The sequence below is a fragment of the Thunnus thynnus genome, chromosome 19, assembly GCF_963924715.1.
Source record: "Thunnus thynnus chromosome 19, fThuThy2.1, whole genome shotgun sequence".
NCBI lineage: Eukaryota > Metazoa > Chordata > Actinopteri > Scombriformes > Scombridae > Thunnus > Thunnus thynnus.
Genome location: NC_089535.1, coordinates 1,287,098 through 1,313,502, shown reverse-complemented (window position 1 = coordinate 1,313,502; position 26,405 = coordinate 1,287,098). Strand labels below are relative to the sequence as shown.

At 37.4% G+C, this 26,405-nt stretch overlaps 1 protein-coding gene and 2 long non-coding RNA genes across 3 annotated transcripts in view; all 3 read left to right on the top strand.

Moving 5' to 3' along the window:
- LOC137170626 (uncharacterized) overlaps nucleotides 1-26,405 on the top strand; it is a 303,513-nt gene that overhangs the window by 199,046 nt on the left and 78,062 nt on the right. Inside the window, exon 4 of the mRNA XM_067574134.1 lies at nucleotides 499-594. Within this exon, the coding sequence (XP_067430235.1) occupies nucleotides 499-594 (96 nt within the window). The remainder of the gene's footprint in view (nucleotides 1-498; nucleotides 595-26,405) is intronic.
- LOC137171146 (uncharacterized) lies at nucleotides 13,284-16,609 on the top strand. The gene is made up of 3 exons (XR_010924715.1): nucleotides 13,284-13,413; nucleotides 15,673-15,781; nucleotides 16,485-16,609. It is a non-coding gene; the product is annotated as an uncharacterized lncRNA (long non-coding RNA).
- Nucleotides 19,362-22,662, top strand: LOC137170644 (uncharacterized). The gene is made up of 3 exons (XR_010924641.1): nucleotides 19,362-19,469; nucleotides 21,729-21,837; nucleotides 22,538-22,662. It is a non-coding gene; the product is annotated as an uncharacterized lncRNA (long non-coding RNA).

The following is a 26,405-nucleotide window of genomic DNA, read 5'->3' as shown; positions in this document are numbered from 1 at the left end:
TTGGCATCGTAGCACATCATAGTAAGCTGGATCGATATTGAAATATCATATCAATAAATTAGTTCTCTACTGGATGACTGTGTTGTAAAATGGCAGCAATTAATGAAAAGATGATGCTGTTTGGTAGAAAAAGTTGTTTTACTATCAGTGAGTTCTCTGACATTTTATGACTGACACCTATCCTAGGAGCATGTGTGTAACTATCAGTTGTTACTCAGAGTTATGTTGTAATTTATCTCCATGGAGGAAGGGGAAGGGATGTGAAATGCTGACCCCTATTTGTGTAGATCAGCTGGACAATTCTCACGTCTACAAGGAGGAATAGATGAGACTGAAACTGACAACACTTTGAATCTGAGTGAATAAGAAAACACCTCTCCTCCATTGTTCTCTTACAGATGGTCTGTCTGGTTCTTAAATTTCAACAAGTGACATTCTGGTCAAAATTCAACATTTTTCAGGTTTAAACTGTCTTTAATTTGTCTTTTGTTGTTTCAGGATCCATCAGCAGAGACCAGACTCTCCTGCCCCCAGCTGTGTGTCCATGAAGAGTGACCGGTCCATAGAGCCACTGATACGTTTTAACAGTGAAAGGTATCAACTTAAACCTGACAGAAAGGCGTTTCTGACAAAGAAGTTATCCATATTAAAACATACAGACTCTCAACATGTGTATTCATCAGTGTTGTTAGAGCTTCCTCTCCATTTAAAGATGATTGTGAAACACTTTATACTCAGTTTATTTACATTCCTTACAACAGCATTTAAAGTAGATTTAATGTTTTTGTGACCGTTCTCGTTTGATAAACTCCAACAGGTTAATTAATTTATCCATCATTAGTGCAAGTTGGACTGCAAAAGAATACTGTGTCTCTGGTGTTGAGTTGCCTTTCTCACCTAACTAGACAAGCTGATATTTCAGCTGCAACAACAAGACATTATATTACTTAGCTGATCTGTCAAATATTTAGACTGTCAGGGCTTCAACATCTGTACAGAGGAGAATCTTCATGTAACTCGTAACCAAAAGTTATGAAATGTTATTTCAGTTCATAATGTGGACGAGAATTAAATAATGATGTAATGTTCATATTGTGTTGTTATGACCCTTGGTGCCCTATTTTAACGATCTAAAGCACACGGTCTGAAGTGCATGGTGCAAGTGCATTTAGGGTGTGTCCAAATCCACTTTTGCTATTCTAACGGCAGAAAAATGGTTGATGTGCCAGGTGCATGGTTCAAAGGGTTGTCCATAGTCTCCTCATTAATCATGGGTGTGTTTTGGGCGTAACATGCAATAAACCAATCAGAGTGTCGTCTCCCATTCCCTTTAACAGCCAGGTGTGCTTGCACCTTGGCGGATTGCTATTATGATGACACATTTGCCAAGTAGTAAGAAGGAAGCTTCTCTGCAGAGGAAACTGATCTGCTCGTGCACAAAGTGAAAGCGCACGATCCATAATGAGCACACTGCTGCTCCTGAACCCTCAGTGGCCCCAGACCACCAGTTTAACATCCTGTTCATTAATTTGTTGTTTGTTTGTTTGTTGTTGTTATATTTTTGGTTTCTTTAAAATCGTTTTGTTCAGTCATGGAGTAACAGGTCAAATCAGCAGGGTTTTAATTGCTGAAAGTATGGAAACCTGATCACTGTACTCTAACAAATGTTAAAGAATATTTGTTAAATATTGTTCAATAATTAAATCGTTAATATTAATCATGTAAAGAATCATTAACACAGTTATCAGGACTTGATCAGCTCTCCATGGTTCTGATCCTGCTGCTGGCAGCAGCTAGAAGCTGCAGATTTATTTCCTTCTTTAGTTTAATCATTGTTTTCACCTCATTTATTTCCTCATGTCATCATGTATTGATGCAGCAGGAAAGTCGATTTGTGTCTGATCCGTTGTTGTCCGTCTGTTTAAATGCCTATGTGTTTTGCCACAATATGGTCAAATAATTAAACAATTTAATCCGTCATTACTGCGATTAGTTCCTTCTGATAAAAATTATAATTAAGCATTATGACGTACAGTCCTGTGCAAAAGTTTTAGGCACTAAAAGAAAAGTGAGAATTCTTACAAAAATATTTCTAAAATCTGTTGATGTACACAATAATAATCTTTCACATTGTAATCCTTTTATTTGTCATCTTTTGCATGTTTGTGTGCTGCTGTGCGTCCTGTGTGTGTAACAAGCAGAGTGCATGTTGTGCAGCTGCCTGTGTAGCTGTATATTACTGTCTTGATGCGTTTTAAAATAACAGTGAAACACTGTGTCATTGACGTTAGACCAGGTTTTTGTTGGTCAATAGCACAATCGCTCTCTGTTCAAGATAACAATGTGCCAACAACACCCCTGACCACAGCTCACTTTAAGACCAACACACCCACAGGCACTCTGATGGGTTCAGGTCAGATCAATACATTTATTTATACTTTTTGTTTATGTTAATGTTATTGAAGCCAAATTCCTTGGCACACCAGAAATTAAGGCACTCCAATATTTTAACTATGTATAAATTTTACATATTTGTCACATGATTGTTGATCTTGAGGAAGCAAAACATCATCTAGATAAAAGAGAAATACATATGGAGCCAGAATGTGTGACACCTTTGTCCAGCTTTTGATTTTGCTTCCAGTTATCAGCACCTCACTACAACCCTTGATGTGCGTTACTTTTCCACTATATATTTTACATATTAACATCTACAAAACCTTCTGCCAAAACTTCTGCATTATGACTTACAGTTGTTGAGTTAAGCCTGTTTATTGAGTGTTGTCCTGTTTGCATTCAGCTCTTCTGCCTCTTTAATTAATCAGTTGATCTCATTAGATCACAAAAAGTAGGTCAAACCTAGACAGTGATGATACGATATCGATCTCCTGTAATGAAACAGAGGGCTAAATGATAAACTGAATCAAGTTATATTAAGATTGAAGGTTAGCACCACCAGCTGTTTATCTACTAATATTCACACACAGCAGAAACAAACATTCACAACATTTTCTATTGAGCTTTTTCTGGATATTTGGTGAAAATTTGATCCACATTTTAATGAAATTTGACTAATATCCTGGAATTTGCTCTGCAGACGTTACTGGAAGCTATCGGTCTGCTTATCTGTACGGTTGGGAACAATACAGACAAAAAGAAACAGCTGCTCTGATACACAGACAAGACGACCTTTAAACACAATTATTACTGATGATTTTAGGTTTGTCATCCCCATGTAACACATACACACTTATAACCAGAATACAACATTATTATTAGTTTTTAAAATAAAAAAATAAAAAACAAAAATTATTATTATTAATAATAATAATAACAATAACAATAACAATAACAATAACAATAACAATAACAATAACAACAATAATAATAATAATTGCTGTATTGTGTATGCAGGATGGGATTGACAAAGCTAAAAGCATCAGTAATAATTCTGTTTATCAAGTATATAATGTAGTGAAAATGTTTTGGCACAACAGGCAAAGATTTCAATTTTTCTTGACAAAGTCATTAAAGAAACTCAGAACTTGGTGTTTGGAGGTTTGAATATGTATTTTAAATGTTCTAACTAAAGGCAGTGGTATGTTACACAGAAAAAGAAGATCCTGTTAATTGACTGTAATCTGAGTCTCTGTCCTCACAGTCAAAACCAGAACTCACATTTAGACTAAAATCCCCAAATGTGGATGTTTGGTTTGACTTTATTTTATTCATATTCTACAATCACAGATGTCACAGCTGCAGTATTTATACTCCACTGTACTATTATTCATTTATTAAACCAGCCAGAACTGTAGGCATGTATATGATTAGAAATGTGTTTAATTTGTCAGTTTGATGAGAAAAGAACAAGTTGATTGAATCTCTGCTTTTTCTACAGGACTTATAACACAACTTATGAGGACATCATCTCCAAAAGTTCTCTGATCTCTTCAGGATCTCCTGCTGTCTACCTGCTGAAACTAAAGGAAGAGAAGTTTGGAAATCTGACAAGAAAAACTGTTGGTGAGAAAAACCTGAACAAGAAAAACAAAACCATCTTACTTGTAGGTGAAACAGCAACAGGAAAATCTACTCTGATCAACGCTCTGGTCAACTACACCATGGGAGTGAAGTTTGACGACAACATCTGGTTTGAGATCGTAGAAGAAGAGAAGAGAAGATGTCAGTCAGAGAGTCAGACATCAGATGTGATCGTGTACGAGATCTTTGGTTTTGAAGATAAAACTCTGCCCTTCTCTCTGACCATCATCGATACTCCTGGATACGGAGACACCAGAGGGATCAAACAAGATGTCATCATCAGTCAAAGATTATTTGACTTGTTCCGCTCAGAAGATGGAGTTCATGAGATTGATGCAGTGGGTCTGGTGATGAAGGCGAGTGAGAGTCGACTGAGTGACCGACTGATGTACATCTTTGATTCAGTGATGTCTCCGTTTGGAAAAGATCTGGAGGAAAATGTTGTTGCTCTCATCACAAACTCAGATGGAATAACACCTGAAAATGCTCTGAAAGCTCTTGAAGCTGCAAACATTAAATGTGCCAAAAATGAGAAGAATCAGCCCGTTCACTTCCTGTTTAATAACAACCAGACCACACAGAGAACAGAAGAAACAAAGGTTGCTTTAGAGAACGCATGGAGGGTAACAGAGACAGGAATGAAACGATTCACAGACTTCCTGGAAAAATCTAAACCACAACAGCTGAAAACAACAATTGAAGTGTTGAACGCACGCGTCAGAATAACAGCCTGCATCCAAAACCTGCAAGACAGAATCCAGCTGATTGAACTAAAACAGAACGAGATCCAACAGACTGAAGAAGCTCTGAAGAAACATAAACAAGAGATGAAGAAGAATGAAGAGTTCACTGTAGAAGTTGATGAGGTCTACAAAGACAAAGAGTCTATCGATGGAGGGATGTGGGGTTTGTTTTCTTATGAAGCAGCTGTCTGCTGTAACATCTGTAAAGAGAACTGTCACTATCCTGGATGCACAATGGCCTGGTATCCTGAACACTGTGAGGTCATGAAAGATGGTCGCTGTACTGTTTGTACCAATAAGTGTCCTGCATCAGATCATGTGAAAGAAAAGTGGAGATATGTGAACAAGACCAGGAAAGTTAAGAAGACCTTTGAAGATGTGAAAGAGAAGTATGAAAAGAATAAGGTAGATCATGAACAGAAGAAGAGCCTTCTGGAAAATCTTCAAACAGAGATGAAAAAACTGGAATCAGAGAAGATTCAGCTGCTTACAGAGGTCTACCATCATGTGGACCAACTAGAGCGGATTGCCCTGAATGTTAATTCACTGTCCACTTATGTCCACTTGGACTTCCTGATTGAGAAGATGAAGGAGATCAGAGCCACAGAGAAGGTCAAGAAGCTGGAGGAGATGAAAAAACGAATGGATGAAAAAAACAAAGCAGGGCTGCGATACATGTTTGGTAAACTAACAGCAGTTAAAGATAAAGTGATGTAGATGAACAACATCAGACAGCTGTGTAGACAACAAGCTCTACACTGTTCATATAAATGTTTAAACATCACAAACATTATTTCATTTTAATCTTATTTGTCATGTTGTTGTCAAGTTTCATGTTGATAATTGTATTTTTTTTTCTTTTAAAGAAACGCAATTGTCTTTTAAATTGTGTGATTCTGGGAAACCGCCTCCTCTGTGATATATAACTGTTCATTTAGTTTAATGTTTAATTATCATTTGTTGATCCACTTCAGTGAAAGTAAAGCCAGAGTTTATCTTATAGTGACAGCAGCTGTTGGTCTTCTTGTTATGGATTCTCACATCAATCATTCTCATAGTTCAGCCTCTTTTCTGCTCTCAGCTTCATCAGATCAAAACTCTTCATCAGTGTGTTCAGCTGCACTTCAGTAACCAGTTTACAGTCGACTCTCTGCACTCCGCTGATTTCTGTCCTGTCATGTAAACCAGAAACCTGGTTTCTGTATCACAGTAGAGGATTACAGAAACCTGAGGTTCCTCGATCCTCACTTGAACTGGAAGTCGTTCTGCTCCGCCATCTTGCAGGTCGTCCCAAAGCTCTTATTCCTGCTCTGAGGAGCCATGAGTGAAGATACACAAGAGCCTTCACGTCTTTTACCGACCGACACGCCTCCTTATTGGAAAGCTGATCAGTAGGCTTGTTTCAGATGAACTGCTCCTTTCTTGTAAAGTGGAGGGATCAGGCGGCAGCATCAGCAGGAAGTGACAAAAAGCTGCAGTCAAGTCAGACAGTTTCCAGCAGCTTTCAAAGAATCTACAGGAAGTCACAGAAATATTTACATCCTGTTAGATCTGATCCTGATTTAATAAAATGTTATCAGATCAATCTACTCAAGCTCAGCTGATCAATCACTAACATTGTTTTAATGCTGATCTGTATGATAGAATATAAACTGTTAAAATGACCTATAATCAATAATCAAAACAACATTTATTCTGTAATCTCTAATATTAGACTATTAAATTATTTTACATAGAAATGTAACTGTTGCAGCAAGAGGATCACTACCTGCTGGTCAACATGCCGACTGTAATCAGCTGATGTCACACTAATCAAACTCATTCACATCTCATTGATGAAATAAAGAAATTCTGATAAAATGAAATTATTATTTTTTTCTATGTAATTTAGTTTTTAGGAGAGATCTTTGTATAATGTTTTATCTTCTTATCTCTCCTGCACAGAAGTTTATTTACTTTAAATGAATGAATAGTTGAGTTTATGCAGGTAAAAGTGTGTTTGTTACCTACATGTGAATGTCTCTGAGTACATATCAAATGTTTAAATATTGTATAAAAAATAATATTTTGTTATGCACAAACAAACAAAGTAAAACACAAATCAGATCTACTTATGCAAGAGGAAATAAAAAGCAGAAATAGACATTATATCATTTATCTGTCAAATATTCACATCAATAATTAAATAATGATATAATCTTCATATTGTGTCTGTCTGTAATTTTTGGTTATTGAATGTTTTCTGTCTCTTTGGCTGATAAAAGTTGTCATCAACACATCTGAATTCTTAGTAGAAGATCAGACAACTGAAATCCAAAATGAAGATAAAACGTCATGTTGTTGATCAAACTCCTGAACCAATCAGCTCTTTGATCAGGTGACATCCATTCTCCCATCATGCCCTGATCCTTGCAGTCAGTGGAGAACAGCTGCGGCCGACTTGATCTCGTCAGGTTATCGTTGCTCGTGCGTGACGTCAGAGCGAGTCGGGAAGAGTTTTTCTGTCTAAAGCTGAAGGAACATCCAGATCTGTCTGTGTGTCCTTAACATTGGAAAACCTGCTGAAATATACAAAACATAGATGAGATTTAATTGAACTGAATTTGAAGGAACAAATGTCATTATTAAGAAAAGACATCTTATACAACATAAAAAGAAATGGTGGTCTGGAGGTACTACGTTTTGAAAGATTAAATAATACTTTCAAAGTGAAATGATGAACTAATTGTAAACAATTACTAACAATTATGTAGAAATTAATTGGCAGAAAATGGTTAGTTGGGGACAAATTTTGTCTTAGTAACAAAGTTAAAGAGGTTTCCTTTTGCATCAAATATATTCAGCAAAAAAGACATTAGAAAGATTTAGAATTAATATTAAATATTTTGCAATTTCTGTGGACTAGAAGAAGAAACAATGAGTCATTTGTTTTATCACTGTATGTTTACTAGAATATTTTAGGTGGATGTTTAGTATTATATAAGAAGGAAACTCAGCAAACAATCCAATATAAGGATGAAGACATTTTTATATGTTTTGAAGGCAATGAGACGGGAAAAGATTTATATTTTTGTGCAGTTAATTTTATCAGAAGAAGAGATGAGAGGACTTCAAACCAAATTTGGGACATTTTTATCACAAACGCATCAATATGGCTCCACGATAAGAGTCCTTAAGAATAGGAAGGCAATTAAAACTAATTGTGTTTTTGATTAATTTTTTATTGACCGATGATACATTATTTTGAATTTGTATTACTTTTTCAAAATATTTTTTATAACTTTGTATATGTGCACCTGGTATGGACAGTTGTTTGTGTACATGCTGTTATTGTACACGTGTTCTCTAAAATAAAGAAATAATTTAAAAAGAATCTAACCATTATGAATTGTGAGCTGATCGTGCAGGGGCTCATATCCATTGACTGAACGAGCCTGTTATATCAACATCTGAGCAAGAGAGAAATCCCAACATCATTTCCGTTTTCGGTTTACCAGTTAACTAGCTGGCAAACAGTTAACCGTTTCAATACCTCGACTCAGTGCCGCAGCACTGCATACGCAGAGTACGCAGAGCGCGTGGGGCCTCAAGTACCAGGCGGGGGCCCCCAAAATTAAGGTTGATAAAAATGTCATGATAATCATCACATTATTACTTTTTAGCACAAATTGAAAAAATATATAAATTAGTTATGGACAGGCCCGCCATTGTTTTTTTCATTGTATGTACCCTATCACTCAATTCAGGCAAATTAGGCAAATAAAGAGTTTGTTAAACTGTTTGGATTATTTTGTTCCATGGAGGATGGAGAAATACACAAATGGACTAACGATACACTAAACCACAGCAGTCTAAGCAGGGACAACAACTGGTGAGTGAAACATCCATAATTAGTCTTTATTAACTTAAAAGTCGGTTATGAAGAAATAAGTCATAATGTTAGATTAATATGTTGTTTAACTCCATGTTTACTGCATCTCAGCACCTGTCTGTGTCACTGCCTGTGGTGTTGTAGACTGTCCTCTTTGTATTTGAATAGACCGCTGTGTCTATTTTATGTTTATGTTATTGAACTGTTGGTCAGTCGGTGTATGTAGAGCACCACCTGCTGTCCTCAGTGCTGAAACATTTGAACGCGGCCGGCAACCTGTTTTCTTTTTTGTTCTTCAGAACAAGTTTGTCTCAAAGTGGCTTCGCTGTATGTTTCCTGAGATATAGACTTGCATGGCTCAATAACAGTTTATGATTATAGATAGCATATATCAGCTATTTTACAGTTGTGAATTTTAAAATGACTGTTTTAGAAAGGCCCCTTGAGAATGCTTCACCCCCTCTGTGCTGAGAGTCTAGCTCCGCCTCTGAATGAGGCATAATGGCAAGTAAGAGGCAACATGAATCTCTGAAAAAAAGCTGAAAAACAAAAGAAGAGAAAACTGGGCTCCCATGACCAATTATGCTTAGGGCCTCCAAATGGTTAGCAGCGGCCCTGCCGCCAAGTACCACCACAGACTGTCCAGGAGCTCCCTGACGCCCTGATCCAGGTCTGGGAGGAGATCCCCCAAGACACCATCCGCTGACTCATCAGGAGCATGCCCAGATGTTGTGCATACAGGCACACAGAGGACCATTCACACTACTGACTCACATTATGAGTTGCTGTGATAAAATTCATGCAAGTTGGATCAGCCTGTGATTTCAATTTTTTACTTTTGATTTTCGGAGTGATTTTGAATCCAGCCTTCAGTGGGTTGATGGTTTTGGTTTCCACTGACTGTTGTTACGTCATTTTGTTTTTAACAGTTTAAACAAAGTACATCAGTAAAGATTTTCAGCTTGAATAATTTGTTCGTTTGATGTGTGATTTAAGTGTTTACTTAATTTTTTGGGCAGCATATAAAAGTAAGGAATATGGGGGGCTGAGCACTATAGAGTTTGGTACCAGATTAAAAATAGATTTTGTTAAAAACATTTCTGCCGCCGTCTCCAGAAATGCTCTCTGGGTTGGAGATCACTCCATGTGGAGGAAGAGGAGCCAGACATGGTCCTCATATATGCAGCTTTTATTACACAGCACCAACATTTACAGATAGACTGGAATGGTTTACCAAGTAAAATGATTTTTAAAGAGATTGTTGATTTTAAATATGGTGGACTCATTGAATATAAAAATTTTACTGATAACAGGCACTGAGATGATAAAAAAATAATAAAAAATAATAATCTTTCAGAGAGTAGTAGAGATGATTGATGGCTTATTGGAGTTGTTATGTAACAAAAAAAGAGTTTCCTACTATTTATTGTAATGATCAGGAGGTCTGGTCTTTAATACAAGGCCTTAGACTGGTTTTTAATTTAAACTACAACTCTGTAGTTCATGTTCAACTCATGCCGACTGTAATCAGCTGATGTCACACTAATCAAACTCATTCACATCTCATTGATGAAAGAAAGAAATTCTAATAAAATGAAAGGTCTTTGTATCAGCTTTTATCTTCTTATCTCTCCTACACTGATGTTTTTTTACTTTAAATGAATGAATAGTTGAATATATTCAGGTAAAAGTGTGTTTGTTACCTACATGTGAATGTCTCTGTGTACATATCAAATGTTTAAATATTGTATAAAAACATTGTATTTTATGATGCACAAACAAATAAAGTAAAACACAAATCAAACCAACTCAAATTGTAAGCAGAAATAGACATTATATCATTTATCTGTCAAATATTCAGACTGCTGGGGCTTCACATCAATAATTAAATAAAGATAAAATGTTCATATTGTGTCTGTTGTAATTTTTGGTTATTGAATGTTTTCTGTCTCTTTGGCTGATAAAAGTTGTCATCAACACATCTGAATTCTTAGTAGAAGATCAGACAACTGAAATTGAAAATGAAGATAAAACATCATGTTGTTGATCAAACTCCTGAACCAATCAGCTCTTTGATCAGGTGACATCCATTCTCCCATCATGCCCTGATCCTTGCAGTGGCTGCTGGCCTGGAAACTGATTTACAAACATCATTTTCCACCAACTAATTACTATATTTGGAATAACAAGAATATTCAATATAAAATAAGTCACTAATGGGTTGACAATGGTATTTATTGATTAAACAACTTGTTAATGCTGATGGGAAGTTACTAACAATAATGAATTCCTCTCTGAGTTCAGGTCACCAGTTATGCAGTGGTTTTTGATGCTTTGCTGAGGGTTGTGCTGCAGCTTCTCAGAGGTTCAGTAATCGAGGTTTCAATGATTAATCCATTCAATAGAGGTATATTCCTTGGAGAAGTTGACATTAAGAATAAATGCTTGAATAAATAGGAATTACATATAAGCTGTAACTCTGCCCCCAAGAAGATTCTTTTGGGCTTCGCTTTATGTAGAAATTAATTGGCAGAATATTTGGTGAGTCTGAGCCGCTACTTCTGGTTAAACCCTCTGCTAACTTGAATGGGGATAAAATAATTCAATCGTGCGGCTCTTCTAGACTTTCCAAATGTTATTGGACCAAATGGATCAGATTCTGATAGTGAAATGAACCATTTTATAGAAATCAGAGATTCCTTCTCATTAGTGACACCTGTAGCCATTTAATGAGCTGTAACATCCTGGTGCTCGCACTCGCTTGTTTCAGCAAAGCATCTCTCACTCCCACTCAGTCTGCAGAAAATCCAACCTGAGTTCTTCACGTGAAAATCAGACCACAGGCTGATACAGACAACCGAGAAAGTTGGGGAGGGTCTCATTCTTTATGTTACATTACTACCTGTTCACTCATTGGCAATAAAAAACTATTAATACATGTAAATTGCTTCACAATTCTACATATAGAACCTTTAACATTAGATTTTGTTTTCTCTTAAGTGATAACAGATATAGTAGCTTAGATACACAGTAACCAATAAGTATTTTGTATTTAATTAAACTGTATAATGTCAATAACTTTAATACTTTAATACTATTGGCTGCTGGAGGAAAGAGGTTTGATTTCTGTTAAAAAGGCTTTCTGGCAGAAAGACCTGAAGGCAAACTTCTCTCATGTGTTTTAATTTGTTCTTCCTCTCTCCTCCCGTGACCCGGAAACCGTTCCTCCACCGCCATCATGGAGGATCTTCCAATCCCTGAAATGCTCCTGGAGGAGACGAGGAGCGAGGAACCACAGGTGTATCCTCTGTGGAAGTTTTTGTACAGGACGGCAACACCCCTTCATCGAATCTGTTTATTGATTGATCAGCTGATCTGATGGGACAGTAAACAGTCGGGCTGTTGTTGTAATAATCTACCTGTGGAACAAGAATGAAAGCATCAACAGCTGCTGATCATATTTAATAATAAAGTACAAATGACTGAATCATGAATCAATAACAAAAAACACTCTTGTTACTTTATTATTTTTCTTCATAAATCAAAAGTCTTCTCCTTTATTCTTTTGTTTCAGTGCGTCTCAGCTCCTTCAGGAAAATATGACGTCACACAGCTGCGTCTCCTATAAAATCATCCTGAGCCTGAAAATGACGTCAGACTGTCACAAACTAAACAAGCAACATTTTTTTTAAACATATTCCTTTTCATTGGTTGTGTTCTTTCAGTAATTAACAGATTTAAATTGTCTATTTGTGTCTTATTCTGTGACAGACAGTCGCTGCTATAAATCTATAATCAAATAATAAAACACTGGAGCAGTTATCAGCTGTTCCAGGTATCACTATGTGGAAATTATTAAGTGACAGTGTAACGTGTTAATTAATTGTACATGAATTACAACTTTAAACTTTATAGATTAAACTGTCAGTTAATAATTTCTACATCATATTTTGATCACTGACTTCTTCATATTTGACAGTTGAGGTGATGTCCGTCATGAGTAGTTGTCGTCTCCTCAAAATGACGCTGAAGTGAACGAGAATTAAAACTCTCTCATCCTCACTGAGAGGAGCTGAGACACGAGGAAGAGACGTGAGAGAGGGAAGTGAGGAGACACATTAGTGTAAAGAAAAACACCTTCAGTGAACTGCAGCTGGGAAAGAATCATAGCTGCATAAATATCTTGGCTGCATCCAAAGAAAGACAGTTTCTAATATGTCTAAAATTTGCTAAGTTGTACTTTATGATTTTAATCGTTTTTTTAACATGTTTCTTAAAGTTCAAAGTTGGATCCAGTATCACACCAAGATATTTAAAATCAGTAGCTATGTCGATTTTTGAACTCTCAAGAGATGTAAACACAGTGTTATCTCAGTCTCAGGTCTCCAGCAGTCAAACTAAATATGATTTTCAGTGTTAACAATACAGATATTTACAGGAAGGACACATTTATAATCATTTTGTAAGACTTGTGGCACAAAGATATATTTAATTATAACGTAATCTAAATGTGTGTAAATAAATAACATTTGATAGTTTTATAGATTGTTATTTTGTCTGAATCCCAGAATTCATTGTGCTGCTGAAACCACACCTACAACATCTGCTGTGGTCGTTATTTTTTACAGTAACTTCCTGTTTTACACAGTTCATCCTGTTCTAACAGAGCAGGAAGCAGCGCTGCAGGAGTCACAGTCTGATCAGTAATTCAGATTGAAGAATCAGAAGAAACGACCTCACAGGGATCAGATTGAACAGGTAAGAAGCAGAACAGTGTTTGTTTCATCAGATTGTGTTTGATGTTGTTGTTTTGCAGGAATAAGACGACCTGAGAGTTTTACTATGAACAGAGATTAGTGGATCAGTGAGGTGTGTTGAACCTGCAGGATTTCAATGTCACAAAGGTGTCTCTCTTTTAACCTGCTACATCACCATGGTAACGCTCTGTTAAGCTGCTACATCACCATGGTAACTCTCTGTTAACCTTCTACATCACCATGGTAACTCTCTGTTAACCTGCTACATCACCATGGTAACTCTCTTTTAACCTGCTAGATCACCATGGTAACTCTCTTTTAACCTGCTACATCACCATGGTAACTCTCTTTTAACCTGCTACATCACCATGGTAACTTATGCTACAAACGTAACCTGGTCCGGAGCAGGTTATGTTCTGAGTTTCGGCTTAAATAAAAAGCGCTGTCCTTTCACTGACCACCTGATTTGCTGCCAAGTCTGTTTAACACTGCTGATACTGCAGCTATTAGAACACTGATTAGAATATTGATTGATTTGATGTCATATTGTAAATGTGTAATGAGGTTAGGGTTACTGTGGGATGGGATTCTGTTACAATATATCAAACTGTATTTCAAATTGTAAAAGACAAACTGATAAAAATCTAAAAACTAATGAAAAAATACTTTGAACAAAATATAACAATAATAACAAAATTGATTAGTCTATTGGTATTCATCACAGATAATATTCAATCTATAATATTAATATTTCACTTTGATTTGGCCAGAATCTAAAGTGATTTCCACTGATCCTTCATTATGGGAGTCAGACCTGAATATTTAAATCTGCTGCATCAAGTTTAAAGTTTAAGAGCTCTGGATGTGGGAGGCACAGACAGGTAAAATAAGTATATTAACTAATTATGAATGAGTTTTTTAATTAATGAAATCACACGATCAGCAATTTTCTGCCAGCGTTCCTCTCTCGCATTATTTGCAACAGTGTTGCTTTTTGCTGTGATAATGTCTTTATATTATTCATATCTCTCTATTATAATGACCTGTTCCTCCTGACTGAAGCAGGCGGCACGCAATCGGTCCATTTTGTGCATAAAGAGTCAAATGATGCGTCAAATGCCCCATTTAATGGGGACGCACACAGAGCCTGAAGCAGAAAGCCTGAGTTAACAAAGAAAGTTCATATCTACCGTTGTGATATTGATTGGGACAGTGTGCAGTTTTAAACATTAAAGATACACTGGAGTTAGCTCAAAGCTAATTTACATCTTTAGTCCCCCACAATCCAAACATACAACAGCACAACAACAAACAGTACAAAGCAAAAAAACACACAGAACAAACCATACAAAATACAAAATACAAAATACAAAGCTACACACAACAACACATCACATACACCCACAATGTCAATCAAAAATTAATAATGTAAACTTGTCGAATTAAAAGCAAGACTACCTGCACTAATGAGAAGACCATAGATGGAGTTTAGACTCAGTGGTCACACAGCTGATTGGTTTTTAGTAGATTTTTTAATTTGGCCTTGAATGTATTGATTGAACTGCAGTTCTTCATATCATCAGGTAGGACGTTCCACTGAGTTGTGGTTTTCACAGAGAAAGCTGACTGTCCAGATGCAGTGTGATGAAATGGTTCAATCATGTATAGAGGATATTCTGGAGGATCTAATAGAACTTACTGAGCGAGTGAACACAAAGTCACATAGTGGAGGAGGACCAACCATTTAACATTTATAAACTAGGCACAAATTTGAGAATAATGTAAAATTCTCAAAGCTCAGTAAATTGTATTATTGTGAGTGTCAGAGAGGAGTTACAGGAAGCCATTTTGTAGTGATCTCATCAACATGCAGCAGCAGGATGTGTGATGGCTGAGTGTGTTTGTGACTCCCCCCCTCCCCTTCCTTCCTCTCTGTTTGGGTGTTTGAACTATTTAACTTTCCTTTTCTTCACTTGTTCTTGTTCTCCGTATGGAGAGGTCATAACTGACAGTTTTCAGTGTTTAATGACTCCTCTCTGCTCTCACTGTTAGTTTAATGAGTTGCTCGGTTGTTGAAAGTGTTTGTGTGAATATCTTGTGTTTGTCTTCAGATCAGATCTGTTAACAGTTTGTGTTCAGGGTCAATAACTGCTCCAACAGCAGGAGAGATGACGGTGACATATAGTCATGTGTGAATGTGTTGCTTTTCAATGTTAATGATGATCCATCAACAACATTTTCATGTTTTATATTGTTGCAGATGTGTTTCTCTGTGCTGAAGTCAGTCTGAAGTTGGTTATCTGACTCCTTCAACCAATCAGAGGGAGTTTTTAGGGAGTGTCAATAACTGACTTGTCATCATACAACAGGTAGGAAATTATTATTGAAAACAGTCTAATGTTTTATTTCTATTTGTTGTTAATATTATTATTAATTCCTGCAACAGACTATCCACAGGATCAGACTCAATGTGGATTGGTCTTTAAGCTGAATGCCTGAAGTTTTTGTCAGTTGACTTAAAATTAATGTTTAATGATACATATACAAAAGCAAAAAACAAGTTTGAAGTTTAATCATAAATTCTTACTGTTAACCAGCACTCATTACATTTCCCAAACTTAAATAACTTCTTGATAGAATTTAAATTGTATATGGATTCTTTAAAGTGAAGCAAACTTAGCTCCCAAAAATTGTTTGACTGTAAAAAGCAATTATCAAACATGACAAAGAGTAAAGTTTATATAGACACCAAATTAGTTGCCTCATGCTGACGTCATTATATGAACAATTCATGCAGGACTTGATACATAATCAAGATAAAACACATTATCAGTGTCTGAAATAATCACAAAAACTGTCACATAATCCCACACATCTATACAAAAATATAAATACAAATAAATATGATAAAAACATTAACATTTACAACAACAAATATATTAAAAAATATATATTTGTTGTAAAACAACAGATTACTTACAGAGAGACTGTAGAAAATAATATCATAAACCACCATCAACAACAACAAAGTGATGCTTGAGTTTTGACTTCAGACTGTTTTCTTCTCCACAGACGTTGGAAGTAGGTGAAGTTGTTCCTGAAATCCTGCACAGCAGAGACCAGAATCTCCTGATCCCAGCTGTGTGTCCGTAGAGATCAATAGGACCATGGATTCACCTCCTCTTCCCAAAAGAAAGAAACAGTAAGTCAAGATAATGTCACTGTATTGTTTATTCTTTTGAACACTTACTGATGAGGGGATGCTGAAGCAGCAGATAGTATCAGGAGACCAGAAGCACTGCAGATTCTGTGCTCACAGAAGGAGCACGAGGAGAACATGTCTCCATGTCTCTGATGGAGGTCACTGAGGGGGAGTTAAAAACAAGGAGTTGATGAGATACACTCTGAGATGCTGAAGTTTCTGGACATTGTGGGGCTGTCTTGGCTGACAGAGAAGGGGGTCTGGAGGATATGATCTAAATATTGAGGTATCACACTGCTCAGTCTCTCTGGAAAGTTTATGCTGGATGCTGGAAAGGTGGCGGATCGTTCAAACTCAGACTGAGGTGAAGTGATGGGGATTCTGTCCTGGTCCTGGATTTGGGGATGCTGGAAGTCAGTCAGAGTTGGGGGTGCTGAGAGAAAGTTTATATGATGACGTCAAATTAAATGCTGCGCAACATTCATGATTTTTGTATTAATCTGAATGGCCAGAGACATTTTACACCAGTTTTATAATATTTTACACACAACAGACAACAAACTTAAATACCAACATGCTGTATGTCAAAGCAGCGTAGCAGCATATTCAGCTATGGACAGTTCACACACAGGATGCAGGTTTATTCCTAATCAGAAGATGATTTATTGTAGATGAAGCCACAGCCACGTTATACAGTACAGGTAACAATACAACAAGGCACACACACACACACACACAGCAACCAAAAACATTGAGTGAGTAACTCTGAACAGGCTGTAGGCAGTGCTTTACAAACAGGCTTTCATTGATAACTACACTCTAAAACACAACTCTACACTACAGAGACGTCCTCTTGCTCTCATTTGAAGCATGTTGCACTACCAGATCTGTGACAGAAACAAGAAATAACATAACTCACTAAATGATGTAATCAATTCATTCATACGCCCTGTAACTGGAGAGACAGGAAATCGAGAGACAGTAGCGAGCTACATAACTAATCATCCAGTAGCACCATCACACCAAGTTTAAAACAATGAACACACAAAGCATCTGAAATTTACAGCGAACCAGTAAATAAAATAAATATTGTAACCCAGACCAAAGTGAACCTGCATGGCTGCAGGAAACATAATAAAAACACATCTATTACCAGTCATTAATATTCATGATCCTTCACACCTAGCTATGTCACGTCCTCTGCGTTTGTGCATCAGATGCACAGAAAATACATTGAATGTTCTAAAATGAAATGAAATATGATAAAAAGAAAATAACAAAGGCTGGATTTTAACCATTGAACAAACCAAGTTTTGTAGACTGCATACACTAAAATGCTACTCTGGATCAGTGGACCAGCTGTTTACCCTTTCAAAGATCCTGGAGGGAGGGATCATGAGAGTCTGTCTGTCTGCTCTAAGGTGTTTTGTAGAATTGTAGTGTTTTTCCATTGTGTGGTCGTCATACTGAGTCAGGCCATGATCAGCTACGAGTAGTCGAGTCCTGCTGGCACAGTTCAAGTATGTTTCCACTGCACACAGCATGGCAGGGTAAAAGACGTTGTTCACCTTGATGATGTGTTTTGTCAGCAATCAGCTCAGCTACCAATCAGGATCACAGCAGCACAACTCAGACAAAAAAGGCCTCCAGCTACATGCTGTTTGTCAAGCATATTGTTGTGAGCACAGTGCAGTCATTGAAGACAACCCAGATCAATGTTTTTAATTTTTAGGATTTTTTCATGTTGATTAGCGGCTTAACAGCAAGAGGACATTATTAGAGAAATATTAGTCAAGTCAGTTTTATTTATATAGCACCAAGGGCACTTTTCACATAGAGCAGGTCTAGACTGAACTCTTTAATTTACAGAGACTCAACATTTCCTCCATGAGCAGCACTTGGTGACATCAACAAGAAAAAAACTCCCCTTTAACGGGAAGAAACCTCAAGCAGAACCGGGCTCATAAAAATAACAACAATAATAAGAATAGAAATATGCCTAATAATGACTAATGACTAATAATAATAATAGCAGCAGTGGTGGGCATCAAGCTGGACAGCAGTCGGTCTGTAGCTGAAGGTTTCCTGCGAGACGAGAAAGCACAAAACTCCGGGGAAGAAGCCAAGTTAGTGACATGCATTAATGTTACATGAATGCATACAGATGGAGAGGAGGAGGAGGAGAGAGGAGCTCAGTGCATCATGGGAAGTCCCCCAGCAGTCTAGGCCTATAGCAGTATAACTAAGGGCTGATCCAAGGTGAGCCTGGTCGGTCCTAACTATAAGCTTTATCAACAAGGAAAGTTTTAAGCCTACTCTTAAACATAGAGAGGGTGTCTGCACCCCGGACCGAATCTGGAAGATGGTTCCACAGGAGAGGAGCCTGACAGCTGAAGGCTCTGCCTCCCATTCTACTTTTAAAGACTGTAGGAACCACCAGTAAGCTGCATACTGGGAGCGCAGTGTTCTAGTGGGGTAATACGGTATTATGAGCTCTTCAAGATATGATGGTGCCAATAATACAGATATTTACAGGAAGGACACATTTATAATCATTTTGTAAGACTTGTGGCACAAAGATATATTTAATTATAACGTAATCTAAATGTGTGTAAATAAATAACATTTGATAGTTTTATAGATTGTTATTTTGTCTGAATCCCAGAATTCATTGTGCTGCTGAAACCAAACCTACAACATCTGCTGTGGTCGTTATTTTTTACAGTAACTTCCTGTTTTACACAGTTCATCCTGTTCTAACAGAGCAGGAAGCAGCGCTGCAGGAGTCACAGTCTGATCAGTAATTCAGATTGAAGAATCAGAAGAAATGACCTCACAGGGATCAGATTGAACAGGTAAGAAGCAGAACAGTGTTTGTTTCATCAGATTGTGTTTGATGTTGTTGTTTTGCAGGAATAAGACGACCTGAGAGTTTTACTATGAACAGAGATTAGTGGATCAGTGAGGTATGTTGAACCTGCAGGATTTCAATGTCACAAAGGTGTCTCTCTTTTAACCTGCTACATCACCATGGTAACGCTCTGTTAAGCTGCTACATCACCATGGTAACTCTCTGTTAACCTTCTACATCACCATGGTAACTCTCTGTTAACCTGCTACATCACCATGGTAACTCTCTTTTAACCTGCTAGATCACCATGGTAACTCTCTTTTAACCTGCTACATCACCATGGTAACTCTCTTTTAACCTGCTACATCACCATGGTAACTTATGCTACAAACGTAACCTGGTCTGGAGCAGGTTATGTTCTGAGTTTCGGCTTAAATAAAAAGCGCTGTCCTTTCACTGACCACCTGATTTGCTGCCAAGTCTGTTTAACACTGCTGATACTGCAGCTATTAGAACACTGATTAGAATATTGATTGATTTGATGTCATATTGTAAATGTGTAATGAGGTTAGGGTTACTGTGGGATGGGATTCTGTTACAATATATCAAACTGTATTTCAAATTGTAAAAGACAAACTGATAAAAATCTAAAAACTAATGAAAAAATACTTTGAACAAAATATAACAATAATAACAAAATTGATTAGTCTATTGGTATTCATCACAGATAATATTCAATCTATAATATTAATATTTCACTTTGATTTGGCCAGAATCTAAAGTGATTTCCACTGATCCTTCATTATGGGAGTCAGACCTGAATATTTAAATCTGCTGCATCAAGTTTAAAGTTTAAGAGCTCTGGATGTGGGAGGCACAGACAGGTAAAATAAGTATATTAACTAATTATGAATGAGTTTTTTAATTAATGAAATCACACGATCAGCAATTTTCTGCCAGCGTTCCTCTCTCGCATTATTTGCAACAGTGTTGCTTTTTGCTGTGATAATGTCTTTATATTATTCACAGCTCTCCATTATAATGACCTGTTCCTCCTGACTGAAGCAGGCGGCACGCAATCGGTCCATTTTGTGCATAAAGAGTCAAATGATGCGTCAAATGCCCCATTTAATGGGGACGCACACAGAGCCTGAAGCAGAAAGCCTGAGTTAACAAAGAAAGTTCATATCTACCGTTGTGATATTGATTGGGACAGTGTGCAGTTTTAAACATTAAAGATACACTGGAGTTAGCTCAAAGCTAATTTACATCTTTAGTCCCCCACAATCCAAACATACAACAGCACAACAACAAACAGTACAAAGCAAAAAAACACACAGAACAAACCATACAAAATACAAAATACAAAATACAAAGCTACACACAACAACACATCACATACACCCACAATGTCAATCAGAAATTAATAATGTAAACTTGTCGAATTAAAAGCAAGACTACCTGCACTAATGAGAAGACCATAGATGGAGTTTAGACTCAGTGGTCACACAGCTGATTGGTCTTTAGTAGATTTTTTAATTTGGCCTTGAATGTATTGATTGAACTGCAGTTCTTCATATCATCAGGTAGGACGTTCCACTGAGTTGTGGTTTTCACAGAGAAAGCTGACTGTCCAGATGCAGTGTGATGAAATGGTTCAATCATGTATAGAGGATATTCTGGAGGATCTAATAGAACTTACTGAGCGAGTGAACACAAAGTCACATAGTGGAGGAGGACAAACCATTTAACATTTATAAACTAGGCACAAATTTGAGAATAATGTAAAATTCTCAAAGCTCAGTAAATTGTATTATTGTGAGTGTCAGAGAGGAGTTACAGGAAGCCATTTTGTAGTGATCTCATCAACATGCAGCAGCAGGATGTGTGATGGCTGAGTGTGTTTGTGACTCCCCCCCTCCCCTTCCTTCCTCTCTGTTTGGGTGTTTGAACTATTTAACTTTCCTTTTCTTCACTTGTTCTTGTTCTCCGTATGGTAAGGTCATAACTGACAGTTTTCAGTGTTTAATGACTCCTCTCTGCTCTCACTGTTAGTTTAATGAGTTGCTCGGTTGTTGAAAGTGTTTGTGTGAATATCTTGTGTTTGTCTTCAGATCAGATCTGTTAACAGTTTGTGTTCAGGGTCAATAACTGCTCCAACAGCAGGAGAGATGACGGTGACATATAGTCATGTGTGAATGTGTTGCTTTTCAATGTTAATGATGATCCATCAACAACATTTTCATGTTTTATATTGTTGCAGATGTGTTTCTCTGTGCTGAAGTCAGTCTGAAGTTGGTTATCTGACTCCTTCAACCAATCAGAGGGAGTTTTTAGGGAGTGTCAATAACTGACTTGTCATCATACAACAGGTAGGAAATTATTATTGAAAACAGTCTAATGTTTTATTTCTATTTGTTGTTAATATTATTATTAATTCCTGCAACAGACTATCCACAGGATCAGGCTCAATGTGGATTGGTCTTTAAGCTGAATGCCTGAAGTTTTTGTCAGTTGACTTAAAATTAATGTTTAATGATACATATACAAAAGTAAAGTAAAGTAAAGTTTAATCATAAATTCTTACTGTTAACCAGCACTCATTACATTTCCCAAACTTAAGTAACTTCTTGATAGAATTTAAATTGTATATGGATTCTTTAAAGTGAAGCAAACTTAGCTCCCAAAAATTGTTTGACTGTAAAAAGCAATTATCAAACATGACAAAGAGTAAAGTTTATATAGACACCAAATTAGTTGCCTCATGCTGACGTCATTATATGAACAATTCATGCAGGACTTGATACATAATCAAGATAAAACACATTATCAGTGTCTGAAATAATCACAAAAACAGTCACATAATCCCACACATCTATACAAAAATATAAATACAAATAAATATGATAAAAACATTAACATTTACAACAACAAATATATTAAAAAATATATATTTGTTGTAAAACAACAGATTACTTACAGAGAGACTGTAGAAAATAATATCATAAACCACCATCAACAACAACAAAGTGATGCTTGAGTTTTGACTTCAGACTGTTTTCTTCTCCACAGACGTTGGAAGTAGGTGAAGTTGTTCCTGAAATCCTGCACAGCAGAGACCAGAATCTCCTGAACCCAGCTGTGTGTCCGTAGAGATCAATAGGACCATGGATTCACCTCCTCTTCCCAAAAGAAAGAAACAGTAAGTCAAGATAATGTCACTGTATTGTTCAGGCTTTTGAACATTTGCTGATGAGGGGAAGCTGAAGCAGCAGACAGTATCAGGAGACCAGAAGCACTGCAGATTCTGTGCTCACAGAAGGAGCACGAGGAGAACATGTCTCCATGTCTCTGATGGAGGTCACTGAGGGGGAGTTAAAAACAAGGAGTTGATGAGATACACTCTGAGATGCTGAAGTTTCTGGACATTGTGGGGCTGTCTTGGCTGACAGAGAAGGGGGTCTGGAGGATATGATCTAAATATTGAGGTATCACACTGCTCAGTCTCTCTGGAAAGTTTATGCTGGATGCTGGAAAGGTGGCGGATCGTTCAAACTCAGACTGAGGTGAAGTGATGGGGATTCTGTCCTGGTCCTGGATTTGGGGATGCTGGAAGTCAGTCAGAGTTGGGGGTGCTGAGAGAAAGTTTATATGATGACGTCAAATTAAATGCTGCGCAACATTCATGATTTTTGTATTAATCTGAATGGCCAAAGACATTTTACACCAGTTTTAGAAGATTTTACACACAACAGACAACAAACTTTAATACCAACATGCTGTATGTCAAAGCAGCGTAGCAGCATATTCAGCTATGGACAGTTCACACACAGGATGCAGGTTTATTCCTAATCAGAAGATGATTTATTGTTGATTGAGCCACAGCCACGTTATACAGTACAGGTAACAATACAACAAGGCACTTGAAATTTATAACACACACACACACACACACACACACACACACACAGCAACCAAAAACATTGAGTGAGTAACTCTGAACAGGCTGTAGGCAGTGCTTTACAAACAGGCTTTCATTGATAACTACACTCTAAAACACAACTCTACACTACAGAGACGTCCTCTTGCTCTCATTTGAAGCATGTTGCACTACCAGATCTGTGACAGAAACAAGAAATAACATAACTCACTAAATGATATAATCAATTCATTCATACGCCCTGTAACTGGAGAGACAGGAAATCGAGAGACAGTAGCGAGCTACATAACTAATCATCCAGTAGCACCATCACACCAAGTTTAAAACAATGAACACACAAAGCATCTGAAATTTACAGCGAACCAGTAAATAAAATAAATATTGTAACCCAGACCAAAGTGAACCTGCATGGCTGCAGGAAACATAATAAAAACACATCTATTACCAGTCATTAATATTCATGATCCTTCACACCTAGCTACGTCATGTCCTCTGCGTTTGTGCATCAGATGCACAGAAAATACATTGAATGTTCTAAAATGAAATGAAATATGATAAAAAGAAAATAACAAAGGCTGGATTTTAACCATTGAACAAACCAAGTTTTGTAGACTGTATACACTAAAATGCTACTCTGGATCAGTGGACCAGCTGTTTACCCTTTCAAAGATCCTGGAGGGAGGGATCATGAGAGTCTGTCCTTCTGCTCTACATGTGTTTTGTAGAATTGTAGTGTTTTTCCATCGTGTGGTCGTCATACTGAGTCATGCCATGATCAGCTACGAGTAGTCGAGTCCTGCTGGCACAGTTCAAGTATGTTTCCACTGCACACAGCATGGCAGGGTAAAAGACGTTGTTCACCTTGATGATGTGTTTTGTCAGCAATCAGCTCAGCTACCAATCAGGATCACAGCAGCACAACTCAGACAAAAAAGGCCTCCAGCTACATGCTGTTTGTCAAGCATATTGTTGTGAGCACAGTGCAGTCATTGAAGACAACCCAGATCAATGTTTTTAATTTTTAGGATTTTTTCATGTTGATTAGCGGCTTAACAGCAAGAGGACATTATTAGAGAAATATTAGTCAAGTCAGTTTTATTTATATAGCGCCAAGGGCACTTTTCACATAGAGCAGGTCTAGACTGAACTCTTTAATTTACAGAGACTCAACATTTCCTCCATGAGCAGCACTTTGTGACATCAACAAGAAAAAAACTCCCCTTTAACGGGAAGAAACCTCAAGCAGAACCGGGCTCATAAAAATAACAACAATAATAAGAATAGAAATATGCCTAATAATGACTAATGACTAATAATAATAATAGCAGCAGTGGTGGGCATCAAGCTGGACAGCAGTCGGTCTGTAGCTGAAGGTTTCCTGCGAGACGAGAAAGCACAAAACTCCGGGGAAGAAGCCAAGTTAGTAACATGCATTAATGGTACATGAATGCATACAGATGGAGAGGAGGAGGAGGAGAGAGGAGCTCAGTGCATCATGGGAAGTCCCCCAGCAGTCTAGGCCTATAGCAGCATAACTAAGGGCTGATCCAAGGCGAGCCTGGTCGGCCCTAACTATAAACTTTATCAAAAAGGAAAGTTTTAAGCCTACTCTTAAACATAGAGAGGGTGTCTGCACCCCGGACCGAATCTGGTAGATGGTTCCACAGGAGAGGAGCCTGACAGCTGAAGGCTCTGCCTCCCATTCTACTTTTAAAGACTGTAGGAACCACCAGTAAGCTGCATACTGGGAGCGCAGTGTTCTAGTGGGATAATACGGTATTATGAGCTCTTCAAGATATGATGGTGCCTGACCATTAAGGGCTTTGTAAGTCAGGAGAAGGATTTTAAATTCTATTCTAGATTTTACAGGAAGCCAATGTAGTGAAGCTAAAATGGGAGAAATATGATCTCTTTTTCTAGTTTTAGTCAATACACGTGCAGCTGCATTCTGGACCAGCTGGAGAGTCTTTAGAGACTTGTTAGGGCAGCCTGATAATAAGGAATTGCAATAATCCAGCCTAGAAGTAACAAATGTGTGAACTAGTTTTTCTGCATCTTTTTGGGACAAGATGTGCCTGATTTTTACAATATTACGTAAGTGAAAAAAGGCAGTCCTTGAAATTTATTTTATGTGGGAGTTAGAGGACATATCCTGGTCAAAGATAACTCCCAGATTCCTTACAGTGGAGCTGGAGGCCAGGGTAATGCCATCTAGAGTAGCTATATCATTAGGGCCCCAGCATGAAGGTGCCAGGGGCCAAACGGTTATTCTTTAAGGATAGGCTCTTTTTTTTTATTTAACCTCATTAAGATGACATTTTTATGCCACACAGATTATTTCAACCATTACCTCAGGGCTAAGAAATGGAAAAAATTAAGTTCTTATAACTTAGGCTACTTATTTTTTAAAGGTATAATGTGTAAGAATATCTGAGAATTTTAGTTTTAAACATTCTGAAATTAACTAAATTTATCAGAATGTGAAGAAATCACAGTTTTGACGTAATGTCATAGACCTATATGTACTATGTAACAGAGATATCTACTGAAGTTAGCATGCTAACCAGCTAGCTCCAGCCCTGTCTGGCCTGTATGGTCTTGTAATACCACTTTGTACCACAGGGGCGATAGTGAGTCACTGTAGCATCCAGTCTGCCCTCAGTCCAACATGAGAGGAAGAAGAAGTAGCTGCCCTGAGCCCTAGCAGTAATGGTGGATCCAGGCTGAATGCTGTTGAGATTGTCACTGTAGCACTTTTTAAAGTATGTGTGGTAATATGGTAGTAATATGTGGTCAGTTTATCCAAATAACACCTGTTTGGAAAGTTGCACCTACACTGTCAGAGCAGCCAGCTGCTGCTGCAGACACTGGCCAGATGAGACATCAGCTGATCATATCAGCTGATCCGATGAACTGCACTGAGTTGCACCATGAGATATTTGGCATTGTGGCACATCATTGTAAGCTGGATTGATATTGAAATATCATATCAATAAATTA